The sequence below is a fragment of the Carettochelys insculpta genome, chromosome 18 (genome assembly GCF_033958435.1).
Source record: "Carettochelys insculpta isolate YL-2023 chromosome 18, ASM3395843v1, whole genome shotgun sequence".
Classification (NCBI taxonomy): domain Eukaryota; kingdom Metazoa; phylum Chordata; order Testudines; family Carettochelyidae; genus Carettochelys; species Carettochelys insculpta.
In genome coordinates, this window is record NC_134154.1 from 25,868,315 (window position 1) to 25,881,970 (window position 13,656).

The window sequence follows — 13,656 nt, forward strand, 5'->3', positions numbered from 1 at the left end:
CTTGACACAAGGGACACGAAAGTGCAACAGTCATGGGGAAGTGACCCAGGGAGCACAAGTAGTTAAGGGGCAGTAAAGGAGGGCAAGACAAGGCCACTACTCTAGGGTCCCTGCGTTAGGACCCAAAATAGTGGACGGGCCTGGGTCCTCCCCTCCTCTCTTGCAATTCACCTAGCCTCTACAGAGTGTAGCGTATATAGACCATGGCTTGTCCCTGAGGTGAGGGGCTAGGCCTTACCTGCAGTTGGCCGTGATGCCAGGTGTGAGACTGGGGAAGGTGAATATCCATCCTGCCAGAGGGCAGCGTCCTGAAGAGGAAAATGTAGTCCAGGAAGCAACATGGGTCCACAATCAAAGGGTGAAGACAGCAGAGCAACAGTGAATGAAACCAGCCAAAAGACACTCGCATATACTGAGATAATACATGGAGTGGCCAGCAGGAAGCGAGTCCATTCCTACTACTAGTTGGAATCCCTGGGAGCAGACATAATTCTCTCCACTTTTAAGCAGCTGGAGACAAGGAAGCTGGGTTCTGCCAGAGAACCTTGTTAGGTCCAAATCATCCTCATTTATTGACACAGCTCCTGTACTTGGGACTGCATTGTTAGAATGTCCACCAGCTTGCGGGATTTTTCCTGCATCTGCCCTGGGGGAACATGAAGGGCCATAGCCATACCCTTCAAGAGTACCTGATGAATCTTAAGTTTGTCCAGAAGTGGAGAAATGGGCTCCGCCACAATGGCCTTATCAGGGGATGAGGAACAGGATGCTAATAATACCAGGGACTGTTCCTAGGTCTCTCAGGCTACGTCTACACATGAAGCCTACATCGAAGTAGGCTATTTCGATGAATAACGTCTACACATCCTCCAGGGCTGGCAACGCTGATGTTCAACATCGACGTTGTGCAGCACCACATCAAAATAGGCGCTGAGAGGGAACGTCTACACGCCAAAGTAGCACACATCGAAATAAGGGTGCCAGGCACAGCTGCAGACAGGGTCACAGGGCGGACTCAACAGCAAGCCGCTCCCTTAAAGGGCCCCTCCCAGAAACAGTTGCACTAAACAACACAAGATCCACAGAGCCGACAACTGGTTGCAGACCCTGTGCATGCAGCATGGATCCCCAGCTGCAGCAGCAGCAGCTAGAAGCCCTGGGCTAAGGGCTGCTGCACATGGTGACCATAGAGCCCCGCAGGGGCTGGAGAGAGAGCGTCTCTCAACCCCTCAGCTGATGGCCGCCATGGCGGACCCCACTATTTCGATGTTGCGGGATGCACAACGACTACACGGTCCCTACTTCGACGTTGAGTGTCGAAGTAGGGCGCTATTCCCATCCCCTCATGGGGTTAGCGGCTTCGACGTCTCGCCGCCTAACGTCGATGTTAACATCGAAATAGCGCCCAACACGTGTAGCCGTGACGGGCGCTATTTCGAAGTTAGTGCCGCTACTTCGAAGTAGCATGCACGTGTAGACACGGCTTTAGAGATGCCATGTGAGTACCCTTGGTATTGGTCTCAGAATCAGTGCTAACACTCATGTGGTAGCAATGCTCAGCAAATGGCGCTATCTGAGATGGCTGCAGAGATGTTCACCATGGGAAGTAGGGTGCATGGCTCCAAAAGAGGCACTGGTACAGGTGTCAACTCTGTGATGTACAATTCTGCACAAGGAGCCCTCCTGTAAGCTTCCTGCTGGTACTAGGTAGGTTGGAATACGTAGGAACCCCTGTCACACTCTGGTAAGGACAAAGATTCATACCCAGCCATACCAGAGAAGAAAGCACAAACTCTGAAAAAATGGGAGCCATAGATACAATCTACTATGGATTTCTGCTAGATTGTACCAGCCTCACTCACTCCCTGACAGCCATATCCAACGGGGGTGCTTGTTGTGGAACTGAAAGCACTGCAGATGGTACCTGGGCACCAATGCCAGATAAATCTCTTGAACTACTAGCGATGGATGAACTGAGAGGTTCAACAACTCTTCCTCAGCCTCAGGAGTAGCTGGCACCAGAAAGACAATCTCCAGTATCATGGCACAATGAGATGCCAATGAAGGTGAGTAAGGAGCTGTTTTGACAGGTCCACAATGGGCTTCGCAGTCAAGTGTGCTCTGAATAGTACTTCCTCTCTAAACATCCCCCCAGTGCCTCTGGCAGAGACCCTGGTACTGCCCCACTTTTCTGATCTCGCCTCTTCAGTACAGCCAATCTGTCTCTCAGTACAAAGAATGCTAGAGTTGTGCTACTTATCAATACCAAGATGATTAGAACCCAGACCAAGGTAGAGGGCTCAGATAGAGACTTTAATGCCAACGTTAGCAGATATTTTAACCTTCTGGCCTGTTTTCTTTTCCCCAAAGAGGGCTGGAAGCCCTTACAAATGCCACGTATGAGCCTCCCGCAAGCCTTGCCAGAGTGTGGCATGTGCCTGTTGCCAGAACTGAACAAAGAAAAAAACTATTTTTTTCTACTACGTAACTACTAAACCACACCAACAATACACGAGTACTATACAGAGGAAAACCTGGAAAGCAAGGGCGGGAAGAGTCAATAATCATCACAGGCAAGAAGGAAGAACTGAGGGATCCTAGGGCATCTCAGTCCTTTATGCCTGAGCAACATATACAAGTCAGTCGAGGATGTTGAGGCTACCCCAAGGAGTATTGCTCAGGATAGAAAGTGTCCAACTGTCGAGCACTGGAGCACACAAACAAACGATGCTCGCTTGGCTTTAGAATAAGCACCAAGCAGGGGTGGTGGTAGTGAAAGAAGCTGCTGCTTTTAGTTCTTTAATTGTACAGGGAATGCAAAAAAATCAACACAGGACTTGGCCCTTAAAACATATTTTTTTTAATTCCACCATATCATATCACATGTCACCTGAGTCCCTCAAATTAAGCTCTCTCTGGGGACAACTGTACTTGAGAGCTACTGTTTTCATTATTTCCTTCCCTGGGGATTTTAACCCTATATCTCCCCACTCTCTCAGTCTCAGCCTAACAAGCCCCAATAGATATTCCAGGCTCTTGTGTTAATGACCTTCAGACTCAGTAGGTAGTGGCCCCTGAGGTAAACAAGTAAAAGCTACAGAGCAACTACCACTGACCGTCAATATCAGAGGGGTAGCTGTGTTAGTCTGTAGCCAGAAAACCAACAAGAAGTCCTGTGGCACCTTACAGACTAACAGATATTTTAGAGCATAAACTTTTCTGGGCAAAGATCCGCTTCGTCAGATGCAATATCATGTTGACTATAAGAGGTGCCACGGGATTGTTCGTTGTTTTTTACTGACCATAAAGTTAATGCTCCAGTGAAGGGTGACTTGGGCACAGTAAATCCTTAACAGAAATACTACTGGCAAGGAAACAAATGATGTCCATTTTTGAGCCTGTCATTGCTGAGCCATTAAAAAGTGCAACAGAGAATCTGGGGAATAATTTTTAGAAGCAGCCTCTACTTTTGGGGGTAATATGTATAAATCCCAGCTTAAGGCCACAAATCAAGTAGTTACTGACCTTTACTGTGTCTGAAGTATGTGTGTCAATGGCTGTTCAAAGCAAAACTGCTCCTACTAAAGGCCTCTCAGAATACCTGGGCCCAAAACTCTGAAACCAAGCTGAAAACTGGGCCCTTTAAATTCACATATTTCGTAAAACAAACGACAGCAGCGCTGTTAACTGATTCATTCCCAATAATGAGACACTGAAAGAACAGAATTAAACCCACTAAAGACAGAAAAAACGCCTCAGAGGTCAGGCTACACTCAAAGATCTACCAGCAAAGCAGAACAGAATTTTCAGGCCAGAATGCCCCTTAGGCACATTTTTATAGAGGGGTGGAGTGGGGCAATACAGCCACTGGAGATCAGGAAGTCAACCAGAACTCTTCCTAGGGGCTCCCAGGCAGTGCAAATCAGTGCAGCAGCTTCACTGTTCTTGGAAAGCACACAGTGCATTCTTCTCTCTGCACTCAGCTAGCTGGTGAGGAAGGGGACCAAACCAAGGTCCATGCTCTCCTCTCGGACCTCTGAGTCCTTTTACACAAATAACAGACATAAGAAACTTAAGAGGAAGTAAGAACTATGGTCTTCCACTGGATTCAAGCCAGTACATGCAAAGAAAGCAAGAAAGAAGATGCGTGTGCCCTCCTTTTCCTTATGCAACCTTGAGGGATCCAACAGAAGCTGATTCCAGTGTTGTACAACCACTTTCAGACACACTATATCCTAAAATGATTCCAGTTACAGAGTTGGCAATAGCACAGACAGGGACCAACATTAGGAGGTATACAGAAGAAAGAGCAGATGTTTACATATGAGTTAAAAAACAAGATGGAAAGCTGACAATTTAGCAAGATGCAAGGACATCTGATCCACAAGGCTCGAAGTTGCAAGGTGAAAACTCCTGTACTAACACTACCCAAGTTGAGCGTGGGGGAAGAGAGAGAGGAGGCCAGTGCTAGGAAAATGAAAGGGATGATGAGGGGAATACAGAGAGACAAGTTGTCAGTAGGAAACACCTTTTATCTTTCCTGATTGCCGTAATACAGGGAAAACAAACTCAAGGAATATATAAACTCAGCTGCTACCATTGATTCATTCCTACAACTCAGACTTCAGCAAGTTATGAAACAACTAGATAACTGTTTGGAAGAGAGAACACAAAGTGGCTTTCTGAGCTTCCCAATTCCAATGTGCATCATCCAGACAAGTGGGTTTTTAAAAGGAAGTGAATTTTCCTGAGTAGGTGAACAAAAGAGAGCTACAAAGGTAACTAGGGTCATAAACTGAAACTGCCGTTCCCTCATTAACTTCGTGTATGTAGTAATACACTACTTATATATATCATGTTACCAGTTAGGGATGTTAACATTTAACCAGTAAGTATCACCCTAAACAGATGCTGCTTAGTGGTTACGGTTAACTGGTCCGGGCTGGAGCAGCATCTGTCTCTGGGAGGGGGGCCACTCCAGACCAGCCAGACTGCAGCAGCCTCCCCATACAGGTCCTTTGCTACAGTTCTGCAGAACCTTTTGTGGCAAACATTAAACAAATGTGTCAAAAATGAAAGGGCAAAAAGACTATCCAGTGAGATAATCAACCAATGAAATTTCCTATTACATCTCATATCCCAAGGAAGAGAAGTGGTTAGGTCATGATAGTGCCCCATATCCCAAAATAGCTGCGAAGAGCCTTCTTGATTTCAACAAGCTTAAAAAAAAACCACCACCACCTTTGTGCTCAGTAACATCACGGGCAGTTTAGCAACTGCACATTCCTCAGTATCCATACCACCCTGTGCTCTTATTTTTTCAGTTCTTGTAAGCAAAACTGTTTACACCATCTAAACTCTGTCTTCACCAAATTCAATGGTTAACCACTAATATACTGCACTTCAAGACCATTCAGAAGATCTCCAAGCCCCACTGGACTTCACTTGTGAGCTGTTTGTGATAATAAATCAACCTATGTAAGGGTGCTATCAGACACAAGAAACCTTTTGTGAAAATGGAGGTGCCTTGAGCAAAAGGGAAACTCAGGAGGGGATGCTGAAGGGTTTCCCATACCACAAGGAGGCCCTTTACACCATTATCACACCCCATTACAGAGATAATCAGACCTAGATTGGCATCATCCCTCATTTTGGTTTTGCAGCATAAAATCCCAACCAGCGAAGTCTTGGAAAATCAAAATCCATACATAGGACAAGTCAATTAAAAATATCTTAACAGTCATGCATTTAATGTGCCATTATTGTTGCCCTTGGTATAAACGCTGTCCATTCCTCTCTGGCCCGCTTACATGAATGTTCTCATGTACAGGGTGGTTCACCCAATGTAGCCATTATGTAGGGGCTACACTCCAATAACAGAATCCCATAGAATCCCATCCACACTAACATCATGTTTGTCATACTTAAGGCTCCCTAAACCTTTGTGAATCACACCCAAGACCCTGTGTATATCATCTGTCTGGGGGAGGGACTACCCAACTCTTGAAGTCCCTTCTAGCCCTACATTTCTATAATTCTATCTTCCCATTCCACCTACTTTCTCTCCCAGTAAGCCTCATCAGAGGGACTGCCATGACTGCTATGTGTGACTGAAAACAAGATTCTTCTGAAGCAGCACAGAACACTGCAACACTAAGGCAAGCAAACAAAGAAGAAGGCCATATCCAAATAAAAGCATATTATCCAGTTTGAATTTTTGAGAGGACATCAAAAGTAACAACCCTATTATTGTAAAAGCACCATGGGATCTTTAACAACCATATGAGTATACAAATTTTATGTCTCATACAAAAACATGGCATCTCCAGTAGCATAATGACCTCTTGTTTAGTGAGTCAGCAATGCAATTTCCTGGTTTTTCCTTGATGGTCTCAGATCCAAGTAATAACCCAAGTCATCACTGCTTTGCTTATAAGAATCGATAAAATAAGAACCCAAGATGGTGTGGCTACTAAAGAATTTGCTATCTTTCAATGCTGTCTCACTGAATTACCAGATCACACACTGCAACTTGTTCTGTGTATTCAAATTAAAGCTACTAACAAGGAAAGCTTACTATCTGAAAGAGTATAAGCAATGTGCTTGCTAGATTCTCTTTAGGCTGAGCCCTTGAATTGTACTAATCCTCCCTGCAATTAGAGACAAAACACTCACTGTCAAATTCAGAGCCAAATCCTGTCTCGAGTCCTCATGTGTGACTTTCACTAAGGTCAGTGAAAGCCCTTCCCACAGGGCAAAAAGAAAGTCTAAGCATTCCGCTTTTGCTATTTCATTCTCATTCTGGTAACCAGTTTTGCCAGTAATGTTTTCAGACCATCTCTTAAGACCCCCATATTCCCACCACCATTAGTAGTTTCCCCTTTATTTTCACACCTGTGACAGAAGCCACTCAGCAACTATGAAGAGCCAAATTTTCAGAAGTGACTTCCACCCCATACCTGTTCAACTCTGCGCATGGGACCACAAAACCACACGACACACTCCTGTCTGTGCATGCACAAAGGGACACACAAATGAAAGTACCTTTTTGAAAATCTGACCCCAGAAGCATGAAGGTCTTCCAAATCATTCAAGCTTCTATATCATTATTATGACTGCAAGAATATATATGGGAAGGTGTAGGACTATAAGGCCTTTGGCATGGTCATATCCCCTATAATTTAAATGACAGATGCAGAAAAGAGGGAGAAAGTGGACTTGAAATTGGATGAGTGTTTTATTCCATGTTAACTCGCTTTTTGTGAGTAACTCAAGAGATAATGCGTTTTTCGAAGTACCTTGAAGGAAGGTAGTAAAGGACGGTGGTTTGGAGAACTAGTATGTGAATGGCATTTCACATATATAAGGTGACTTAAGAAAAAAAGCACGGTGGGAGGAAAAAAAGAGAATATCACGAATGGGGTACCAAATCTGGATTTGTAGGGGAAGAGAAGGAGTAGCAGGAAATAAGGAGAGAAACGAGACACTGGATGAAGGTCAATTGGTGCAGTTTTTTATAGAACCAAAGCGAAGGACAAAAAGTTTAAATATAACGTAATGATGAAATGGCGACTGAAGATATTCAAAAGGTGCAGAGCTATCAAGAGGCCAACAGAGCAGTCAGGCCCATGAGCAAGTGAGGGGAGCCAGTCCTGCACTCCCGGAAAGGGTGGGGCTAGGGCCAGCCAGCTTTCAATGCCACACAGACACTGCCACATTCCCATCTCCAGACAGCCCTGGGACTCTGGACATGCTGCAGCTGCAGCAGCAACAGCAACAGCAGCAGCCAGGAGTCCCAGAGCCTTTTGAATCACCAAGCCCCAGGGCAGTTGCCTTCTTTGCCCCCCTCCCTACCCCAGTTGTCCCATCTAGGTAACATGGTCTGATTTCTACTACTTGTTTTGAGTGGGGGAGAATATGTCAAATGGGATGAAGAGAAATGATCCACATACGAAAGAGGACAGGGAAGAAGGGGCTAAAGTCATCTCTTGATTTATACAGCTCTGAGGGATAATGCTGTCCAATCACTGGTCCAGTGCATCAGTGGCCTAGGGGCAAGCTATAATCTTGGGAGTGGACTCCGAACACCCCCCTGACCATACCTTATCCTTCGCACACATACATGCAACAGAGAAGGAACTTAGACCACGAATACTGTTGGACGAGCTCTTGATCTAGTTGTAACAGAGTGGACTTTTTTGTGTGTCATGGCTATAATGCAGACAGAGAGGCATCATCATCGCACCACACTCTTTTCCTCCCCCACTAGAATATTTGTAAAGTCTAGAGTAGCAAAAATCTTCAGCGTGGTAAGCAGCCTTGTGATTGCCTCCAAGGAAACAATGAACTCTATGGTTATGAAGACATTTGCATTATTTGATTGATCTTATCTATAAAGTATGTAGCAGTTTGTGGACTCACTATGAAAGCAAGAACCTCTAAACATGCCCTCTTACTCGTATGAAGTTCATACAGTCTAGCTGGTGAGGTTCAGGATGTTCTGATCCCTTTGGCACATCCAAGACAGAACACTGTCCTTTACCTCTATTAAAAGCCAAGAGGGTGACACTAGGCTCAAGTTGCCTCCCATACAAGAGCAAATGACAGCCAGGCCTCCACACAAGTGTTTGCAATGCACTTTGTAAGAACTAAACAAGTACACAAGCAACCATCTCCTGATGGTGGCAGTCAGCACCAATCTTGCCCCTTCCATTTTGCACTAAATGTTAAATGATGCCCACAGGAGGTGAAACCAAAACAAAGAAGTTAGAGGATTTGATCAAAGCCACAGGAAAAGAGTGACACAGCCAGAATAAATGCATAAAAGTTCCTGGTCTCCAGGACTGTGCTCAGTCGACTAGATTCCTCAACCTTCACTGCATCACGACCCCTTTCTTACAGAAGTTACTACACAACCACAGAAGGGAGGACCACAGCCTGAGTCTGGGGCTGGGAGCTTGTAGAAAAAGCCCTGCTCCCCAGGGATGAAGCCCCCAGGCTTTGGCCCCTTGGCCTTGGGCCCAGCAAGTCCAAGAAGGGCCCAGCAAACCCATTAAAATGGGGTCATGAATCATAAGCCACTCTGGAGTCCTGACCCACAGTTTGAGAACTACTACACTAGACCACGCCTGTATCTTTTTGATGGGCCTTTCAGTATAAAACACAAAAAAACAAACAAACCAAAAACATTCTCTCTTCCTCAGCTAACCCATTCCATCAGCATAAATTAAATAAGGAATTTGCCAATATAGTAGAACAAACATTCTGGGCTCTAAAAACTTTGCAGAGTCCATGCTTAGTGCTCTGGGATAATTATTCAGAAGTACTTTGGAACAGCCTTTCAAAAACAGTATGGAGTCTGAAATGTTTGAGATCTCAGCAGTTCTGCACATCGGCCTTTCCCAGGAAATTAGCAACCGTCTGTCTTCAACCACCATATTACATTGGTCCCTGATTCATGCTTCCAGCTGGAGGACACAACCTGCTGCACTTCCTATAACAGACAGGAATACCTATTAATAGGCCGTTGTCAAGGTGGGTGTGAAGATAAGTATGTAAAGGCACAATCACAATGTGTCTCAGGGAATCAATGTAAACAGCATAGGCACGTTCAATTTAAATAGTAATAGTACTTTCTGACCACTGCAAAGGAAGATCTAATTCTTTTAATGGATACATTACTCCACACCCATAATCATTTTGCCTATCACGCTAGCCTACAATCATTGACAAATTGTTACCAAAGCAGCAAAGCCTTCATAACTGACACAAACACAGCTCTCTCCTTGTCAAGAAAGATCTCCCTGAAGCCCCTGCACTGTTCCTGACTCCATCAATTAAGTGTGATTTTGTTTTAAAAGTAACTTCCATTGCCTTCAAGTAGGATGGCTGCCAATATTTACCTGATGAGATCTGCTATAGGCATTATTATGCCACTGTAAACAAAAACTCACCACCCACTACAAAGATGAGAAAATGCAATATTCTGCAATATGAGGAGCATCACTGTCCTGATTCAACCTTTAACTAACCCAATTCAGCTGGCATAAACCAGGGTTAAAGCTCCCTCCCATCACAAGAAAATCACCCACCACCACTGCTCTGCCAAGGAGACCTCAGCCAGGCACTGAAGACCTACAAGTGTGTCAAGCTATTTGGAAACAGTGTTCCTCTATTTTTCTTTCCACCCATGGGTGGACTAAATTTTGTTATGTGCACCAAGGCATCTGTGGCTGTGCACCATCATTTGAATTTCTCCTGGGCGGTGACCCAAGTGCTCAGCTTACAGGGAACACGGTTTGGAAGATGTGCAGATTCAGCACAACTTCCATTGACTAGTCTCCTGCCAACACGAAAGCTCCATTTCCCAGACACAATCCAAGAAGGGCAGTGGTACAGATACCTCCTGCCCTCCCCCTCTGAGAGAATCTCAACTACAATCTGTCTCAAGGAATCAAGCTCCTCTGTGTATTGGCTAAAAGCAGAGACTTAAAGGCCAACTGAGGATTATTAAATGACAAGTGAAACCTGCCTGAGAAAGATCACAGACTGGATAGAGGAGATACTTCAGAGCACAGTTCTCTCTCTCACAACAAGAGACGTATTTTCCAAACAGGTAAACAAAAATACTTCACGGTGACTTCTTAAACAGACGTTTGCACGAAATTTGGTGCTGATGAGAATGCTGGACTAACAATGCTCTAGACTAAAGCCCTCTTTTTAAACACAGACCAGTACACCACACTTCCTCACCAATCTGCTTCAGACAGGTCCTCACAGAACTGTCTCTAAAGGAATTAAGTTATTCAATCACCAGCCTTTCTGCTGAGATGGTCAACCAAAAAAACTAAAAGGAGACTTAGATGAGATGTTTTTATATTACAGATACGAACTGTTAGGAAACATAATGATTCTAATGATTATGACAGGAGTCACAGTTATTAATAGTTACCTGAAGGAATAAAAAATGTGTAGCCTTGTTTCAACTCAATTCTTTGGCATAGTTCCACCCTGTCTCCCAGAAAGATATCACTTTGCTTTCCTGACAGAACCCATTCTTCATAAAGTTCTAGATTCTGCAGAGTGGGAGGAATCAGCCAGAAGATCTAAAAATAAAACAAAAGTTTAACTCTTACTAATAAGCGATGAAAATAAAGAGCTGGAATTTCCAGCAAAGTTAAAGAGGATCAATGATGCAAACACTCACAAGCAACTGTATTTTAAATATGAAGTATAAGTTTTCCATGTGCTGTACACAGACATCTGTAGCAGATTATAGCAGTAACTGGCATACAGTAAACCCCAGAAATACGCAGCTTCAAGTTGTAACTCACTTTAACACGAGTTAAGCACAACTTGAACCTGCTCTGCGGCTGTCAGCCTGGCTTGCTGCCTGCAGCTCCGGGCAGCTAAGGAGGTTAAGAGCCCTTTCTCCCTGCCTCCCCCCAGCCACTGTCAGGCTGATGCCTGAGCAGCTGGGAGAAGGCAGGGAGAAGCAGCCAGGAAACTGACCCACCTTGGTGGGCTGTTCAGTTTCCTAGGTCCTGCAAGCAGTGGGGAGCTGGGAACCAAGCGGCGGCCTGGTTCACGGCTCCCCATCTTGACTTACATGAAAATTTGAGTTACATGGGGGTTGCAGGAACACAACTCCCACATAACTCAGGGTTTTACTGTACAAGATGGAAGCAGCAAGGTTACTCATAATTGTCCTACTGCTTCTACAAAACGTCATTTCTGTAAGCTGGAGTCTGCTAAGAGTGTACCACACCACACTGAGCTGCAAGTAATATTAAATTACAAGCTTATTAACACGTGTAGAAGAACAATATCTGAAACACAGAGATGTTATATTTGCTGCACTTACTTCAATAGACATAGTACCTATCCAGACTGAAATCTCAGATGTGACTAGTTATATCTAAACCAACACACATAGAACACAGATCAGCAACCTTCGGTCCATGGCCTGCCAGAGTAAACCACTCGCAATCCTGCCAGTGGATTGCACTAACAGGCCACGTTCCAAAGGCTGCCAACCTCTGACCTAGAAGAATGTAGATATAGCTACCAGTAACTTTTGCAGAAGACACACTATATATTCCAGTACTTCTGTTTTCGGATGAGAGTGTGTTCCATGTACATGCTTAAAGGATGCTGAAAACTGTAAGAACAGGTTGAGAGATTTTGACAACTTCAGGAGACATGGCATCAACACATGGACCCAGGTGTGGTATATGGTCAGCTACATGCTACATGACACTTACAATACCCAGAAGCCTAACATAAGCTTTTTCATCACCTACAAGCAAAATAAATAAAAACAGAGCAGCAGGCCTCACAAGAAAACCAAAATAAATAAATAAATAATAAAAATGTTCCACTACCAGGTCTACTTACCTTCCCTCCTCGGAAAACGTGATACCACACTGATGTACCACCAAAATCAATGTGAAAATCGGTGAAGCACCCTTTCACGCTCATCAAACAGTACCTGGAAAGCAGGGGTGGATTACAAAAATCAAGAGTTACAATGAGCAGTCTGAAAACAGCATTGCTTATTTATTAATTTTGAGCAATAGCTGCATATGTAGAGATTTCCAGACAATTAAATTGTTGTATCTCTACAGACATCTTATTTAGTCATCCGACTAGGACAAAAATGGGACTATCATTGGACTTCTGTTGGGGAAAACGTGCCTATAATTCTGTTTGTTATTCAGTTACCTGGAGAAAAAGCTCAGTTATAAAAAGCTAAACTTAAGACAGTCAAAAGTAATCACCAGGCCATCCTCTACTCCAGGAATGATATCCTCCATTGCTAAGAGCCATAACCTTCACCAAAGTTGTGCACTGACTGATTCAAAGTACAAAGTTTTGCAGAATCTTATCCAGCTATAAATCCCACTGGACAGCAATTACCTAACTGCTCCAAATGCAACTTTTGCAGAGGACAGGGTGATGGAAGCTTCATTTGTCAAATTAACTGTTTTCATTCCCACTTCTAAGCATAGCTGTGCCTTGTAACTGATGGTATCCATTTGCAGTATTACAAAATACCAGATCACTGTATTTTGTGCCCTCTAGATTTATTTTTCCAAAGCAGGTTAATGTCAACATTGCTGCAAAGATATACAACGGCTCTCAACAAGCTTCATGAATCTCAAACCTCCAGCCACCATCAGTAACTAATGGCCGAATTACGGCCGCCCTTCTCACGACAGGCACCTTTAGCAAATTCAGAAAGCACACACCACTTAACCCACTAACCTCTTTTCCTTGTTCCAGTCGCCCTTTCATGGCTTTTGTTTTATTTTATTTTATTTTTGGTTGTGGAAAGAGTATCAGAAAGTGATTAAAAAAGGTTTCATTTAACTATATCTTTTTGTCAGCACATTCAGGTAGAGAATCTCAGCAGTATGCAGACGGCGTGCAAAAGTCCCTATAGATGATAGGCTAGAAAGGACCTTACCATGTGTCTGCAGAAGGCTAGCAAATCAGAGAGACGTTGGATACATAAGAGCCTGCTGCCTAGCAACCTCATCCAGTGCTGGAGTTGACAGAATGATACGCAATGCTGTCATGAAGACAGTCAATTTGTGGGCTTCAAAAAAGTCCTCTGCTTTTGTCTCACAATTAAAACCTCTTCTTATACAGTAA

The 13,656-nt window shown here is 44.1% G+C and overlaps 1 protein-coding gene across 8 annotated transcripts in view; it reads right to left on the reverse strand.

Moving 5' to 3' along the window:
- KDM2B (lysine demethylase 2B) overlaps nucleotides 1–13,656 on the reverse strand; it is a 170,920-nt gene that overhangs the window by 101,368 nt on the left and 55,896 nt on the right. For 6 of the 8 annotated variants that reach the window (XM_075012803.1, XM_075012802.1, XM_075012808.1 and 3 more), the window contains 2 exons: nucleotides 12,397–12,490; nucleotides 10,952–11,105 (listed from right to left, as the gene is read on the reverse strand). In XM_075012803.1, coding sequence (XP_074868904.1) covers nucleotides 10,952–11,105; nucleotides 12,397–12,490 — 248 coding nt within the window. Of the gene's footprint in view, nucleotides 1–10,951; nucleotides 11,106–12,396; nucleotides 12,491–13,266; nucleotides 13,380–13,468; nucleotides 13,573–13,656 lie in introns of those variants that run through there. The other 2 variants (XM_075012810.1, XM_075012809.1) reach the window with 2 other exon arrangements.